The sequence below is a fragment of the Nicotiana tabacum genome, chromosome 11, assembly GCF_000715075.1.
Source record: "Nicotiana tabacum cultivar K326 chromosome 11, ASM71507v2, whole genome shotgun sequence".
Taxonomy (NCBI): domain Eukaryota; kingdom Viridiplantae; phylum Streptophyta; class Magnoliopsida; order Solanales; family Solanaceae; genus Nicotiana; species Nicotiana tabacum.
This window is the reverse complement of record NC_134090.1, coordinates 155,184,085-155,202,413: the sequence shown is the minus strand read 5'-3', so window position 1 is coordinate 155,202,413 and position 18,329 is coordinate 155,184,085. Positions and strand designations below refer to the sequence as shown.

The following is an 18,329-nucleotide window of genomic DNA, read 5'->3' as shown; positions in this document are numbered from 1 at the left end:
ATCCACAAACCCCTTGAGATGTTTGTTAGCATTTTGATTTGCAGCGCCCGTGAAATACCCACGCTGCTCTAGCAAAGTTAGCATCACATTGGTTATTTGAAAATTGCCCGCCCAGGTTCGGGGTGGGACAATAGCACTTGCATAGCCTTGGTTCAGAAGCACTCTTGGAGGTGGCGGAGAAGGGTCTGGAATATTGTCATTGGCATTAGCATTGGCCTGGCGGCCTCTACGTTGTCCTTGAGGTACAAGAGGCACCTCATCATTTTCAACATTATCTACCTCCTCCCCCGCAATCACATTTCCAAGAGGGTCATTAACATTCGCTGCCATTTTGTACCTGAAGTTGTGACACAAACAAATTAGTAACAAAAAGGAAAGAAGAACAATACACAAAACTATTTAGATAGATAGCCAAAACCGTTAGCTCCCCGACAACGGCACTCACATAGGATCGAGGCCAACCCTGCACTACTATGGAGTAGCGAGAGAGGTCGAAGCAGCTTTTACCCGATTAAGGTCGGGATCGATTTCCACAGGGAGCTAGATATTGGAGTCGGGTGTCTATCTAAAGTGGAGTTGTGTATTTGCTCCAAATTGCACTTCTACACATTTTTGGTGATGATTTTTACTTCTAATTGTATAATACTATGATGCTAAATTATACGAAAATAAGCTAAAGTTAAACTATTGCAAGTTGTTCAAATGGTTAAAGGCGCTAGGGTAGTGACTTTCGCCTAGGTGGTCAATTGACGGATTCTTGAGTCTAAAGCTAGATTGTCACATTTGGGGAGTATGATATAACCATTGCACGATTCTACTCACTCTGTACCTATCGGTAGTTCGAGTGATTTTGCCCGAATTGAATTTCTCACGACCAGTTGCGTATGCAAATTTGCACAAGCAATCAAGGTTCAAGTCGGGTATTACTATCTCTAGATTTAACCCTTTAATTGGGGCTATCAATCTCTTGAGTACGCCCCAATTCCTTGTTGGACCAATTTTAGAGGCTTAGGCTCTCTTTCTTAAGAAGAGCCAAAGTCAACTAAACACAAACTAGTATTTGCAACCACTAATTCAGCAATTAAACATGAAATTAGTCCAAATATCAAACACTCATAGTCAATCAAGCCCTAAAACACAAGACCCATCAATTATCCACACTAGGGTTGAGCTACAACCCTAGCTTATGGGTATAGCTACTCATAATTAGAGAAGAAAACAAAGAAATAGATAAAGATAAACCCATAATAATTAATTACTAAATTAATCTTGACGATTCAATGTTGAAATCACACTAAAAGTACTCAAAATAGCTAAAATAAATGAAGTCATGAGTGCAGCTTTGAGTACAAACTATCTGATAACCAAAAAATGGGAAAAGAATCTATTTATACTAGGCTAAAAAATCTGGACAAAATTACCCCGGCGGGGCTAGTGCGGACCGTACAAAATCAAGTGTCGTCGCACTAAGGCTCTTGACTTGAATATCCATCTCTCTGAACTTGGGCAATGTGGACCGCACAAAATCGAGTGCGGCCGCGGTGGCTTCTAGTGTGGTCCACAAGAAATGGAGCATGGACCGCATTGGGCTTCCATCCTTAATCTGGAAACTCTCTGAACCTTGGCTTTGCGGACCACACTAAATCGAGTGCGTCCGTAGTGAATCCAATGCGGACTGCACAAAATCCTTTGCGGCCGCATTGCCCTTTTTGCCTGAGTTGCACACTCTCTGAACTTCACTTCTGCGAACCGCACAGAATGGTGTGCGGTCGCACTGGCCCTGTTTGACTGAGCTTTGCCTTGTTTTGGTACTTGTGCAAGTTTCATTTCTTTTTGAGCTGGATTTTGACATGTTGTCACCTTGTTGATCAAACCTGCAATCAAGCACAAACTTGTGAGCCTTTTGGGACTATTTTGTACACATTTCTAATCAAAACTCAAGCATGAAGGAGTGTAAAATGCATCATAATTCCTAGTTATCACCTAAAGTGAGGGCTACTCAAGTTGATCCTACGACTGGAGCCGTGTGCATGGAAACTGTTCCTTGATCTGGGACTCCGGCTACGAGTGAGTCTTCCCATGCTGAGGACAGGGAAGGTCCGTCTAAGAGACGACGAGTGGAGTCCAAAATGGCTCCCCCAGCTGCAGTATATTCAGAGGGCGACCTTCCCTTGGTGATGCTAACCCGGTCGTAGAGGGGAACCCAGCAATCGTGACCAACCCGACAGCAGAGGCTTCGGCTGCTGTATGATCAACAGACCACCGCGACGGGGAGTCGGGATCCCGAGGCCGTTGTTGCCACTTTGGGCGGGCCTTCATCTTCTAGACTGAGTTGTGCTTCTTCTTCAGCCGTAAAAAGGGGAAAGGGTATCATGGTCGACGACTACGAGTCTGAATCCGATTTTGATCCTGATGATGTTAGGATGTTCGAGGAAGGCCTTACCTGTATGGTGGTAATGGCGTGAGGTTCGTCCCGTATATTTGAGATACCATCGGAGATTAACCTCCTAGGGGACACGGAGGACTTGGTACCGCAGTTTGACCTTTTGTGCTTTGCCGCAGAGTGTGAGGATCTTTGGGACATCTGTGACGTTGATTTGATGCATGAAGTGGCCGCTATGGGCCTGAGGGTAAGTTTCTCCTCTTTCTTTATGTGTTCTTTTTGTCTTTGGTGACCTTGACCTTTATCGACTCTTTTCGTCTTTTTTTGGGGACTTTCAGACGTATATGCTGGAGATTGAAACTGCCCGCAGGGCCGACACTCGAGCAAAAGTTTTTCTAATGATGTTGGAGAAGTATCGGCACTATCGCAACAAGTGTCGTGAGATGCACAAATGGCTAAGGGCGAATGCCAGTAATCAATCTCTCGGCGAGGAACTGGAGAAGAGGGATCAGGAGCTGATGCAGGCTATTCGCAGGAATAGTGAGCTTGAGGAGCTATTCGTGTAAAGGACGAAGAACTTGAGTTGGGAAAAGGGATCGCCATAGAGTGTGAGCATCTTCAGGCGAAGGTGGTGTCATTGCAGTCCGAGTTGGATCACAATGCCATCAGAGTCGAGGCTTTGAGTACGGACTAGATAGGGAAGTTAACCGAGCTGGAGAGAAAGGTCTCCGAGTTGGAGAGTGCCGAGAGTGCTTGGGCATCGACTTCGGTGAGGGCGGTAGCTTTAGAGGACACTATCCGCATCCTTCAATCTGAGAAGGGGTCTGAAAGGGCAACGACTACGCTCAGGGAGGTGAGGCTCGAAGAGCACATTGGCGACATTGACCGGGAAGCTTCAACCTTAGGAGACCGGGTCGCTGTTCTTGAGGCCGAAAAGGCACAATTGTTGGCCCAAGATGAATCTGCATCCGCCGTTGTTCCTCGCCATTTGCACGAGCTCTGGGTCCATGTCGAAGCCCAGCGGGACATATACAAGAGTTTGTGGGAAGCGAGCAATATTTCTGAGGCCGCTTATGAAGGAGCTCGGGCGAAGGCATGAGAGGCCCGTGTTAATTGTGGCTACGATCCTGCGATGCCGGAGGCCGGCGAGGATGTTGATACTGAGGAGGGATTTCCTGGAGATGGTGATGAGGAGGGCGGCGGTGATGATGCCGAGTGAAAAAGTTGTTATCTTTGTTTTTTTTGTTGTTTTTTTTTGTATTTTCTGTACTGGACCGGTATTAGCCGTGTGTAATCTACATCCATTTGCGCAAATGTCTAAATAAAAGGAGTTTTTGTTGTTGTACGTCTTTTGTATTTCTCTCCCTTCCTTTTGCTTTACATATCTTTGGCGCAAACTTTCGGATTTTCGTATGGTGAATTCCTAGCTTTTCAGGGAAACCAATTTTAACCGGACCGAGTAGGATTTCATCGTATGAGTTCGAATGGAGTCTCATCGGATTTGCCTATTTGGGCGATATCGATTTGTGACTTATTGTTTTAAGCAGATTCATCCTTGACTCAAACGGGGTTATATTCGAATTCGTTGTTTTGGATGAAGTCAGTCTTAACTTGTGCCATTCAAGTGGGATCAAACTGTTGTTGATTCGGGCGAAGTCGCTCTTTTTATATATATTCGAGCGGGGTCGAACTTGGAGTTTGTAGCGAAATCAATTTTTTAGTGAGTAGAAGAAAAAATGTGCGACGACAACCGATAGCTGCAAAGGCGTTATTGAGTTCGAGCGAGGTCGAACTTTTCCCTTTTCCAATGGCCTTTCGTCGTAGGGATGTTATTTCGAGCTAACGTCGAAATATTATCCCGTTACGACTCGAACAAGGTCAATATTTCCTTTTCATTTAGCGATGGCCTTTGGCCGTAGGGGTGTTATTTCGAGTTGTTGGCAAAATATTAACCCATTGTAATTTGAGCGAGGTCGAATACTGAATGATTCAAGCGAAGTCAAATTTTTCATTTAGCGATGGCCTTTGGCTATAGGGGCATTTTTTGAGCTGACGTCGAAATGTTGACCCGTTGTAATTCGAACTAGGTCGAATATTAAATGATTCGAGCGAGGTCGAATTTTTCATTTTGGCAATGGCCGTTGGCCATAGGGGTGTTATTACGTCAAAATGTTAACCCGTCATAATTCGAGCGAGGTTGAACTCTTCGCTTTGGCGATGGCCCTTGGCCGTAAGGGTGTTATTTCGAGCTGACGTCGAAATGCTAACTCGTTGTAATTTGAGCGAGGTCGAACTCTTCTCTTTGGCGATGACCCTTGGTTGTAGGGGTGTTATTTCGAGCTGACGTCGAAATGTTAATCTATTTTAATTCGAGCAAGGTCGAACTCTTCTCTTTCGCGATTGCCCTTGGCCGTAGGGGTGTTATTTCGAGCTGACGTCGAAATGTTAACCCGTTGTAATTCGAGCGAGGTCAAAAATTAAATGATTCAAGCGAGGTCAATTTTTTTATTTTGGCGATGGCCCTTGGCCGTAGGGATGTTATTTTGAGTTGACGCCGAAATATTAACCCATTATGATTTGAATGAGGTCAAACTTTTCTCTTTGGCGTTGGCCCTTGGCCGTAGGGGTGTTATTTCGAGCTGACGTCGAAATGTTAACCCGTTGTAATTCGAGTGAGGTCGAATTTTTCATTTTGGCGATGGCCCTTGGCCATAGGGGTGTTATTTCGAGTTGTTGTCAAAATATTAACCCATTGTAATTCGAGCAAGGTCGAATACTGAATGATTCGAGCGAAATCGAATTTTCCATTTGGCCATAGCCTTTGGCTGTAGGGGCATTTTTCGAGCTGACGTCAAAATGCTGACCCATTGTAATTCGAGCTAGGTCGAATATTAAATAATTTGAGCGAGGTCGAATTTTTCATTTTGGCGATGGCCCTTGGCCATAGAGGTATTATTTTGAGCTGACGTCGAAATGTTAACCTGTCGTAATTCAAGCAAGGTCGAAATCTTCTCTTTGGCGATGGCCCTTGGCCGTAGGGGTGTTATTTCAAGATGACATCGAAATGCTAACCCGTTGTAATTCGAGCGAGGTCGAACTCTTCTCTTTGGTGATGACCCTTGGCTGTAGGGGTGTTATTTTGAGCTGACGTCAAAATATTAACCCGTTGTAATTCGAGCGAGGTTGAACTCTTCTATTTCGCGATGGCCCTTGGCCGTAGGGGTGTTATTTTGAGCTGACATCGAAATGTTAACCCGTTGTAATTCGAGCGAGGTCAAATATTAAATGATTCAAGAAAGGTCAAATTTTTCATTTTGGCAATGGCCCTTGGCCGTAGGGGTGTTATTTCGAGCTAACGCCGGAATGTTAACCCGTTATGATTTGAATGAGGTCGAACTCTTCTCTTTAGCGATGACCCTTGGCTGTAAGGGTGTTATTTTGAGCTGACGTCGAAATGTTAACCCGTTGTAATTCGAGCGAGGTCGAATTTTTCATTTTGGCAATGGCCCTTGGCCGTAGGGGTGTTATATCGAGTTGACGCTAAAATTTAACCCGTTATGATTCGAACGAGGTCGAACTCTTCTCTTTGGCGATGGCCCTTGGCCGTAAAGGGTTATTTCGAGTTGACATCGAAATGTTAACCCATTATGATCCGAGTAAGGTCAAATTTCTTTCTTTTTGGCAAATCATAGGATACCATACTATCTCTAGACATCAGAGCGGATCTTGGTGTACTCAATTTTGTTTCTTTTCTTTTTTCGTAGAGTTTTGGGTGTCCTCTGAGGGAGTCCCAGTTTTGCTTAACCTCTGCATTTCCAGGGTGAGTCCCAGTTCGCTTAATTCCTGCGTTTCCTGGGTGAGTCCCAGTTTGCGTAATTTTGTTTGTATTGGAGAGTATGATGTCGAAGAGTATAAAATGTTGCTATTTTGCTAATGTTCGTTTCATGCATATGTTGTAATTTCCTTGTATCTAGTCCCTTCATCGTCTGACTTGGAGAGCTCGTCGGTAGGCGAGGCGATGAATTATCCCTTGAACATGGAGACGTCCCCCTCATCGCCTTATTCAAAACCTTCCTGAGGAAACCCAATTGGGACAAAACCTGGGTGAGGGAAAAAAGAGTACGACTTAAGGGACGTCATTTTCTAGAAGTTGATAGAGTGTTTGAGATGGGCTATATTCTAGTTATTTTGTTGTAGTTTTCCTTCCATTCTCTAGTTGGAATGCTCCTTTTACTCGCTCGCTTATGCGGCGCTTGTGTTCCTGTTTAAGCAAACAATAGAAAGTAAATCAAAATGAGATTTTCTTACCTCGATCTAATGAATCGGTGAACGAGGGTAGCCTTATAGCGTTGCTCGCTCTGCCTGGCATTTAAGTGGTTGATGGAAGGGTGGTTTTTAGATTCGGCAACCATATTTAACTCTCCTTTGTTTTTTAAAGGTGCCCTAGCTCCGTGTGGGTTGGGTTCACCTTAGCTTGCTCATGGATCATCTGATGTGTGGGGAGATGTCTGAGTAGCGCAGGATGTGCCCATTATTTTATAGGATTGCGCAACAGGTGTCGTCCTCTCGTGTGGGGTTTGCGTGGATATTGGTTGTAACTTCTGCTTTTATGTAGCAGCCTGATCTGAATTAGCACGTGAGGTTTACTTACCACTCTTTTGGGTGGGTGATTATGTTTCACCGATTTTGGATCTGAAGGAAACTAGAAAATTTGGCTAAGAAATCCCCACAGACGGCGCCAAATTGTTTGAACAAAAAGTTTCAGACTCTTTTGTCAACTTCAATTATCAAAAATAAGGAAGGTAAATCTTAACCAAGCATAATTAACTTCGGATTAAAACATAAATAGCGAGAAATACAGAAAAATTAGAATGTATCAGGTTTATCGATGTTATAATCTTATATCAGACGCGAGAATTGGGCTTACATCAGAAACAAGAATGAATTGTGAATGAGAGAGCAAAGAGGAAAAATGGAGTTTCTGCTCTTCGTCGTGAGAGTTCTCTCCTCCCATTAGTGTTTACACCCATCTATATATAGTTCCCAGAACTTCTTTTCAGCGGTCTTTGACCAATAGGCTTTCCTACATCTGTCATTTTCGTCGTTACTCGAGTATAGTATTGACTTGATACACGCTATCGATGATTTGACCCCGAAGTCGGTCGTGGTGTTCTTTGCTAGTTCGCCGCTGGGCGAGGTCCCAGCTTGGTCGACCGTTATGGTCAGATTTTGACCTATACATGTCTGTTTAATTAGTGGAGGTCTTGAGTTCGACTCTCAATAAGAGCACTTTATTCTTTTGTATTTTGCCTTATTTGTATTCGTTGCGCGAACAAATACAGTTGATACATATTGTATAATTTGTATACACCCATGTATATAGGCGATACAAGTTGTATCCTTTGTATACACCCTTATTTCGCGCTGGTTAGAATTGATATATGTTGTATTGGTATACAAATGCGTGAACGAATACACTTGATACAATTTGTATTCATTTGCACAACAAATACAGTTGACACAAGCTGTATTCGTTGCACGTTTGAATATAAATAATATAAACTAGTAACAATTAAACAATAGCTATAAATTGTAATTATGCAAACTATAATTATTACGCTCTAAACTATTATGCTTTATGAAAATTCCTCTGCTTAGAGCCTAGTAACTATAGTTTGCCGAATTATCATTCGTAGCTACTGTTCAATTGTTATTAGCTTGTATCATTTGTATTCAAATGCGCAATGAATACAACATACGTCAACTATATTTGTTCGTGCAACGATACAACCTGTATCAACTGTATGTTTTTGCACAATTATATTCATTCGCGCAACAAATACAACATGTATTAATTATAACCAAGGTGAAAATACAAAAGTGTATACAAAGGATACAACCTGTATAGACTATATTCGTATCGACTGTATTTATTTGCGCAACGAATACAATCAAGGTGAAATACAGATGAAAAAGAATGCTCTTGTTTAGAGGCGAACTTAAGACCTCCACTAACTAAGCGGGTGCTCTAATGAATTGAGTTATGAGAGTCTGGTGCTCTCTTGTTTCAATTTAAAATAATTAATTTCTTATTTCAAGGTTTTGCTATAAAAATCAAATATAGTAATGAATACTAAATTTGCTGAAAGTATAGCTACAAATGATAAATATAATATATATCATATAAATTTGATGTGTTACGTAATTTTTCCCTAGTATAATGTAAATCAACCATTTGTTCAAAAGCATTTCTATGCAACAGAACCAAGTCCAAAAAAAGCGATTGGTTTAAAATGGGCCAAATTATCATTCACAGTATATGGGGCTTTTTGCATCTATACCTATTTTTTGTGTCACATTTTAACTTGTGTCCGCTTTTTTGTAAAAAAAATTAAAACGTACTCGCTTTTTCGCATAACTTCAGCACACGGGGTTGAAGTAGCAAAAGCAATCACGCAAAACTTCAGCATTCTAGTAGTCGGGCCTGAAGTTCAGCTCTAGAGGTGAAGTTTTTGTGTTGTAACTGGGAAACTTCAGCTCTAGAACTGAAGTTTTTGTGTTGTAACTGTGAAACTTCAGCTCTAGAGCTGAAGTTTTTGTGTTGTAACCAGAAAACATCAACTCTAGAGCTGAAGTTTTTATTTTATAACCGGGAAACTTCTTGTCGAACAATTGCAGCGACCTGTAAACACAACGAACGAAAATTTGTTCAAGTATATCGTCAAACACATGGGCTGCATCAAAATTCTCCTCTAATTCAACTTAGCTTTTGTTTAGATGCAATTCAGTCAGTCTTACCAGTATCGATGGTAATGTGTCGGATTTTCGGTGTGTAAACCTATGCGTAAAATTTTCATAAGGTATTTGAACAAAGAATCGCATGCATATATAGAATTCACCAAGAAAAGATGAAGAAGGATAATAAATCCAGATTCATCTAATTTGTAATCTCTTCAAATTTGTCGGTAAGCACAAAGATGAAGAAAAGACAAAAACTTTAGCTCTAGAGCTGAAGTTTCCCGGTTACAAAAGAAAAAGCTGAAGTTTTTATTTTATAACTGGCGAAGCTGAAGTTTTTGTCTTTGTAACTGGGAAACTTCAGCTATAGAGCTGAAGTTATTTAGTTCATTGTATGTTTACTACCCCAAATGACACTTTTTTCACATAATTTTTACATGGATTCTTTTACTTCAATTGTTATAGCCCAGTTCTCAGTTCCTTTTCTTTTCAATGGAACGATGACATAATATACAAACCTGAAGTTCATCATCCAGGAGTAAAAGCTAGATAGAAAACAAGCTTCTGGTGCAATATCTCGCATTCACAAACGGTAGCAGTCACACAATGTCACATGGAAATCATTTAAGCATGAGATTTTGTAAGCAAAGTCAACTTATTGGACCTTTTAGCAAAAAAAAAATATATTGCACCAGCAGATCATCTTTTTTCTAAGGTATTAGACTAGTAGACTAGATAGAAAATAGCAGCAGAAGAAAGAAGAAAGAAGAAGAAGAAGAAGAAGAAGAAGAAGAAGAAGAAGAAGAAGAAGAAGAAGAAGAAGAAGAAGAAAAAATGAAGGAGGAGAAGGAGGAGAGAAAGGGGGCTGAAATTATTTGAAAAATGGGTACAGGTTAAAAAAATTTAAAAAAATGGACATAAGTTAAATAGGGGCGACCAAATAGGACGCCCCGTACAATTTTTACCGGTATATGCGTCAAACTTCAAATACATTGTTGAGAATTGAGACTAAAGTACCAGTTAAATCCATTTGGCTGATTTACGCAAATGTCCCTTTTGTAGGCCACAGTTAGATTTAGTCTCCATTTTAATAGAATATGCAAGTATAGCTTTTGATAAGTTATTCTTTTAGGAAAACGTTAGATTCGAATATAATGTTTCCTCATATAATTTTAGTTTGTTCACATAATATTAGACTCCGGTATAACGTTTCTAATAACTTATAAAATTTTAGACCATGGTCTAACTTTTATCATAAAATTTTCAGTTTGCTCAAAAAAAAATTTAGACCATGGCCGAAAAGGTCTATCAATTACAAGAGACATAAAAAAAAGGAACCATTTACTAAACAGCTGATACACGAAAAACAACAAATTTTACACTTCGTTTCTGCCTCCAATTTGGTTTTGGTTCTAATGGAGAGGGTGGCAAATGACATCAGGTAGCCATTCTCAAGGGCAGCTATTTAGAAATTAGTCAGTATATTCTGAATTTTAATTTTTTAGTTTAACTTTTTGGAACAAAAGTGTCCTGAAATTAAGATTGTTAATTTAAAATTCAGAATAAAATAAATACTTACTAATCTCTAAATAGTATCCCTAAAAATGGCTATCCCTATGTAAAAAATAGACCAGCCCATATGCTTTAAGAATGAGCCTGGGCCGGTAAGATGGGCTATGGCTTATCAGGTTGGACTTGCCATTCATTGGTTAACTTGGCCACTTAACATGTAGTGTAAGGTGTACAAGAAGAATGAACATAAACAATCACTCACCCAACCACTTAAATTAGAAATAATATATATAATCAGTATATAATTATTGTATATCGGCAAAAAAAAAAATATTAAATTCGATTGGCTATTCTTGTAAAGATTTCCATATAAAACAATACAATATTGTAGATATTTCATTTACTCCACCCATTTGGCATTCTAAAGTAGGTAAAACGATTACTCTCAACCGATGTTTACATCAATGCATAACAAATATCTTACATATGTTTTTATCGCCAAATTATAGTATTAATTAACTAATATGTATTTTCATCTTAATTTATAATTTAATCATAATAAACTAATATTATAATTTAAAAAAGCCATCAGATGTGAAATCTTATTATTATAATATAGTAAATTAATATTATAATTTTGACCTCCAAAAATATCCCTATGCGTTGTGGAGTTGTGGTGCCCCAAATGACACGGAATCTGCAAAATTCCTTCATTATCTAATGGAAAGTCCGATAAAAAGCATAACTTGCTTTGTTCAAACAAAATTGGGAGTTGGGACCCACTCCCTCGTCCTATCACCTATATCGATGAAACATGTGAATCGTATCGCTCCTCGGTTTCATTTCGTTCTTTTTGTTTCTTAGAAAAAAATATTATTCCAATATTATTCACATTTAATTTTATATATTAAATCAATCAATATAAACGTATATCCACTACATACATTTTTGTACTCACTGACAATAAACAACAACAATATATCTAGTATAGTCTCACATATTAGGTATTTGCTATAATTTTCCTACCATATTTTATTTTCCTATTTGTTAAAGGAAAGGGCAACATATTTACCTTAATTGGATTTTCCTTCTTGTAGAAGAAAATTACAAATCTCTCATATTTGGCTAGTCCCTTTACTTGTAGGAAAATGTTTGGAATTCTATAAATTGAAGATACATGCTTCTCATTCAGTAGCATCCACAATGTAGCCATATGGGGTTTGAGAGTCGTGTTTAGGGAAAAAACTTTACGGGACAAGTGTTAGTGTGTCACTTATGTTTGCCTCTTCGTGAGGCTGTTTTCTCGATATTTTATACTCTTTTTTATATAGTGGATTGCTCATCTATGACGTGGATGTAGGTCAGTTGATCAAACCACGTTATATGTTTGTGTCTCTTTTGGTGTATTCCTCGTTTGTTATCTGATTTATCGTCGTTCAAGGTTTGCTTTACTAGCTTCTGCATGACACCTACTTTTTTCGGTCCTAGCATTACAAGTAGAATTAGAAAAAGATAGCGTGTATTCGGATCTTACGTCTATCTTGTGAAAGTAAAAAGACTACTTCCGATAGACCTCGGCCCTTAGCTCTACAGAAATACATTCTTTTACTTATTGACGTCTTCATTATTCTTTAATAAACTACTTAATTATTTTTAATTTATGTGATCCTATTTAGTTTTAGTCAATTCCAAAAATAATAATTAATTTTAAAAGATAATTTAACTTATACTTTTCAATTTATCCTAATAACAACAACCAAAAAAAATTCAGTGAAATCTCACACATGGGGTGTGTGGAGGATAATATGTACACAGACCTTACTCTTACCATGTGAAGGAAGCTACAATGTTTCCAATAAATCCTTATTAATTTTTTTTTATATTCATACAAATATTATGGTATTTTTAATACCATATGTTCCAAAAGGTCTATAATCATAAATATTGTGGTGTATTGGAGATCATAAGTTATTATTCTTTTTTATTTTCTCCAGAAATTTGTGCCTAACCTATGTTTACGTAATCTGAAATGGAGGAGTATATTTTATTTTATTTTAAATGGAGGGAGTATATATTTGGTGAGTGTAGCCTTTTTTTCCCCCTCTTCACGTGACCTTTTCCGTTTTCCACGTTTTCTTCTAAAAATCAACAAAGACTTAGCATCTAGACCGTACACGTGTTGTAATATCTCCTATCTCGACGAGCAAACTCAGCAATCTAAGCGGGCCCAAGTGACACGTCATTTTCTACCCAACTAACGGACGAGCGAGTTAAATTTCGTGGCGCGTGATTTTCCAAATATTCAGTAATCATTTTTAGTTCCACTTTCCTTGTTCAAAAAAGTTCCGCCATATAAAGCCTCTACAACTACCCACCCAAAGAACTCCAAATTACATAAAGGTCCCTGGAGTTCATCAAATTTACGCACTTTACCACTCCCCTGCGGCTCCTTCAAGTAGGTGCCTCCAGTTTTTTTACCTAGTGTTTTCAACTGTTTTTTTCCCTATTTTCCGGTGACCGGAAAATGTTGGAAGTAGTACCTCTTCACGGCGGCGATCACGGCGCCGGCACCGAAGAGGAGCTTTTATTGCTGGAGACAAACAATGCCGACCGGTCATGGAGATTAAACTTCGACGAGTTGCGGTTGTCGTCTGAATCCAAAGAGAAGCCTCCACGTGGCCTCCATGATTGCCTTGGAGTTTTAAGTACATTCTCCACCTCTCTATGCGACGTCGTTTTTTGTTATTCTCTGCTAATTTCTTAACTAGTTGCATTAGGTTGACGTAAGAGAGACACCACTTGAATAGAGCGGAATTTATATAAAGGAATTATACAGCTGATTCCTATTAAATACTTGACTGATATTCTGTTGTGCGTAGGATTTTACTAATTGCGGAAATTTTCAAACACTAAGCTTACTCCTTTAGTTGGTTAATTAGTGGGGACTCTTTTTATACTTTTCAGTTTCAGAAAGTATTTTCTTGCCACGTGGGTTCAATTTTCTGAAGAACAAAATGATTCTTGTATGGATGGTGTAAATTTGCTAAAGATGTTAAGCTATATTCACTTTTTATTGTTCTCTGGACAATTGAACATGCTTATGGGCAGTTCACTGGTTTGGAGCAAATTGGCATATATTTGTATGTAGATGGATGATTCTTTTTGGATAAGTTTTAGATGGATAATTTTTGTTATAAGAACATGAGCTTTAGAGCTCAAATTTAATGCGTTTCAGCACTTCAGTTTACTGAAAATAAGAAGGGAACTTTAGCTGAGTGCGCTCGCCAGGTAAGTTTATGTGGTTAGGTCAGTGTAATAAAACCAGAGGCAGACCTATGTTAATATGTGAGGGTGCACTGGCACCCTGTAGTTTCCGATGAAACTATATGGAGTATATAAAATTCTTATAACACTACTATGTATTTTAGGTGGCAATTGCAATGACAAAGTAGCGGTAGGAGGATTTGTTAAAATATGTGTTTTTACCTGAGTTGTTGTCTTCTCATATTGAATACTTACATAATTGAACCAAATTAATGCAATACCATCAAACGAACTTAATGCACTTTAGATGATATGACTTGTTCGAATCTTTAGTGCACCGGCAACCTTCACTTGGTGTGTGTGTGTTTGCATGTGACATGAGCCAGTCAAAAGATTGTTCCAAGAGGCTACTTTTGCATTCTGTTGAATTGTTAAGTTGTCATATGAGAATGTATGTTTGGAATTGATAATGGTACTTTGACAATTTATAATCGGCTTTGGTATGAGTGGTGGACTCTAAATGCAGGTCAGCCTTGGTTCTCATCAACTCTTTGGTTTAGTACTTATAGGAGGCTATAGTGCTATATAGAGATGCATGTAGAATGGATTTACTGAATGCTTTCACTGTAAGACATGGGGTGTTCTTGAAGGGACGGATTATGACGCTGTGTTTTTCTTTGGTGCTTACAGGTCAAGAAGACAACATTGCTGAGTACTACCAGCAACAGGTAGAAATGCTCGAGGGCTTCAATGAAATGGACGCCTTGACCGATCGCGGTTTTGTACCTGGGATGTCAAAGGTTTTGATAGCTTCTTCTTTATGTATAAGACCAACCATTTGTTTCTTCTCTAGATGTATCATTCTTATCTTATTATATAACTTGATGACCTGATCATCTAATTAAAAAAGAATGTTACTCAAAGCTTGGACTGACAAGCTCAATTAATTTGATTGCAGGAAGAGAGGGAAAAAACGGCTAGAAATGAAACATTTGCCATTAGGATATCAAATGTTGCAAACATGGTTCTCTTTGCCGCTAAAGTATATGCGTCAGTCAAGAGTGGTTCATTGGCCATCATAGCATCCACATTGGATTCGCTGCTTGATCTTCTCTCTGGTTTCATATTATGGTTTACAGCTTTCTCCATGCAGACACCAAACCCATATCAATATCCTATTGGAAAAAAACGTATGCAGCCGTTGGTTAGTGCTGCTGCTTTTATTCTTAAGTTTTTTGCATCTTCTATGCCTTCAATCGGGCCAATTTGCATTCTGCACTTGTCACTTGCTATTGGGCTAATACTCATGACTGCATATAATAACAATTTCCTTGCTTTTTCATGCGTTTAAAAATTGTCTAACAAGGTAATTGTACTATGCATTCTTGTCACATTTGATTCTAAAGGGACCTTAAGTTCTGCCACTGCTATTTTTATGTTGTGGTCATGGTAAGCCTTAACATTCGTTTTGTTTGTTGATGCAGAGGCAATTTAGCCTTCTTCTTGAGTTCAATCTCTAATCATCACATGTTGTAGTCCAAAAATAAAGGAATAATTTTCACCTAAAAGTATGGAACCACGAGAAATTCAAACTTAATGCATCTAAGACAAATTAAATGAATTAAAACAACATCATATCTGATAGTAACCATCTATAAAAGGTTGAAATAAAAGAAAAGATGTGCAGAATTTTAATAATGTCCTCTAGCAGACAGCTTACATGACTGCATTAAAACCTACAGAGATTCAAATCTTCAGCATCTCTTTCTCCAATAGTTGTCTTTTAGGTGTAGCCTCAGTGGAGAACCACACATGTTTCTGAGATAGAAAGGTGAGAGAAGATAGCTGATGGCAGGGGAAGGGGAAAGAGAGAGATGAGACCAGAAGGGAAGGCCACATAGATTGAAGCTGATTTGGCAGAGAGAATTGAGTGAGATGATGAAACACTGGCTGCTGTGAGTGGCAGTATAGAATTAGAGAGGGTGGGGTTACGGGGAGATTATGAAGTGTCTATTAGTAATTTTACAAGATTTAGTTGTTTTGTTTTTACTGTGGAGGGATGAATATGGTCCTTGTTTATGATCTGTGATGGATACCGGAGCTTATAACCTCCCATATGCACCATTTTCTCCCACATCAGGTTAGGTTGATAGCCATTGCGTTCGCTCTAAGTAGCGATCCTCAAATTCAATTAATTAATCGTATTATGGTGATGTTGATATAGACATCTAGACTGTCACTCCTGATGTTACCTATCAAAAAAAAAAAACTATCATCTCCTAGATGTTTCTATTAATCCAATGTCTGTACATAACTAAGGAGGGATCCTAGACTTGAGTTACACAGAGATTCTTACATAGTCTTTGTTGCTGTTCATCTCTTCCTGTTATCTCATTTTCATTATCAAAATTGACAGTAAGCACTTGCTCCGTGAATGTAACTAGTCTGGGCATGAATTTGGTGTAGTACTCATAACAGTTGCATTTAGTTTGGAAGCTTAGAGAGTAGTGCTTTCTAGTGTGGTGGTTTGATGATTATTTTGCGTAATATCTGTAAATAAATACCTCTGTGAAGTTTTACTTTGGTGCTAAGTACTTAAATTGCAATCGTGGAGATACTATTATCTATTCAGATAACTTTGACGTTCTGGTTTAAATCAGTTGATAATTCCTTAGGATACTAGGATGATCCCACTGTAAGTATTATGAGCTTATTTTGATATTTGAGATCTTTATTGACCATTATACATCCATAAAAGTTCCCGTACTTTGGCAGAAGGAGACTTTTCTTCTGTTTCTAGAGAACCATTTGCAGAAGACTGTCATTTTTCAATTACATGATTTAAAAGATATGGTTTTCTTCTTCCATCATTTGTTGCTAACAGAAAAAAAGAAGTGGAAATTTTGATTTAGATCTGAGACTCTATGTAACTTCCACTATGTTGCTGAATGTTGTGTAGAAAAAGATCTAGTCTGCAAACAAGTTTTGCCCTGTATGCTGGCTGATCCTATGAAGTTGACATGATTTTACTTATCTTTTGATTTTTCATGGAGGTAGAGCAAACTGCAGGTCTATGGCTATCTTCATAGTGCATGTTGTGTAATTCCCAGTGGGTTCAAAATGAACTGTGTTTTAACTTTCAGTTTTACTTGTATTTCTAAATATCTGGTGATAACATCGTACAGGCATGAATAGAAATATTGTATGATTGTTTTCTATTCTTCCTTGGGAGCTGGTCCAATTTAACTTGAAAAATGATACACAGGGAATCCTTGTTTTTGCTTCTGTCATGGCGACTTTGGGACTGCAGATAATTCTGGAGTCTATGCGTACACTAATATCTGATGTAAGTTGTGGCTCCTAAGATAAGTTTATTGCTTTATTATGTTGTATTGTCTGGTTGAAAATTACATGCATGGATTCTTATAATTATTCCTTGACCCTGTACAACGGCAAATGTTATAAACATTGACCTTCTCACAGGAGTCTGATTTCAACCTCACCAAGGAGCAGGAGAGATGGGTTGTTGGGATTATGGTCTTTGTGACTTTGGTGAAACTAGTTTTAATGTTGTATTGCCGGTCTTTTACCAATGAGATTGTGAAAGCATATGCCCAGGATCATTTCTTTGATGTTATCACAAACATCATTGGTCTCATTGCAGCATTGCTTGCTAACTACATTACCGACTGGATAGATCCCGTTGGAGCTATGATTGTAAGTTCTATCTCCCTGATTCTGTTCCACCAATCAGGATTGGAAAGAAAAGGGAAAAGTTTTAATGTGGCTGTCAATCCTCTCGCTTTAACCAAGGTTAGTGGCTTTAAGCAATTTTCCCTCTGCTGCAGCTTGCATTGTATACCATTCGAACTTGGTCAATGACTGTATTGGAGAATGTGAACTCTCTCGTCGGCAAGTCTGCTGCACCAGAATACTTACAGAAGCTGACTTACCTCTGCTGGAACCATCACAAGGCCATAAGGCATATAGATACCGTGAGGGCTTATACATTTGGTTCGCACTACTTTGTTGAAGTTGATATCGTCCTGCCTGCGGACATGCCTTTGCAAGAGGCACATGATATTGGTGAGTCGTTGCAGGAGAAGCTTGAACTATTGCCTGAGATTGAGCGTGCCTTCGTTCATCTTGACTATGAATACAGCCATAAACCTGAACATGCTCAGGCATACCAATAGTCAAAAGGATTTTGTGACATCTTCTCTAGCCAATGTACCTAATACCTCTGCATAGTGAACTCTGATATGCTGTTCGAGATCGGCTAATCTGGTGATTGCTCTTTAAAAGAAAATCTGGGAAAGAAAAGGCTGCTATGATCTGGATGTTCCCTAGAACAAGTAATATGAATTATTATTTTGTTAAATTTTACCTTGCCTATTCATATATATAACATGATTTCTCAGTTTGCTTGCTC

The 18,329-nt window shown here is 38.8% G+C and overlaps 1 protein-coding gene across 3 annotated transcripts; it reads left to right on the top strand.

The window, feature by feature from the left end:
* The first annotated feature begins 12,975 nt into the window (after window positions 1–12,975).
* Window positions 12,976–18,329, top strand: LOC107801306 (metal tolerance protein 11). 3 transcript variants are annotated; one of them, XM_016624613.2, is made up of 6 exons: window positions 12,976–13,338; window positions 14,588–14,697; window positions 14,856–15,101; window positions 17,163–17,243; window positions 17,381–17,614; window positions 17,746–18,329. In XM_016624613.2, the coding sequence occupies exons 1-6, from the start codon at window positions 13,158–13,160 to the stop codon at window positions 18,091–18,093; spliced, it is 1,200 nt and encodes a 399-aa protein (XP_016480099.1). In that variant the 5' UTR covers window positions 12,976–13,157; the 3' UTR covers window positions 18,094–18,329. The 3 variants fall into 3 exon arrangements, with proteins under 3 accessions (XP_016480099.1, XP_075081708.1, XP_016480100.1); XM_075225607.1 differs by lacking the exon at window positions 12,976–13,338 and adding an exon at window positions 13,423–14,423; XM_016624614.2 differs by lacking the exon at window positions 12,976–13,338 and adding an exon at window positions 13,724–13,921.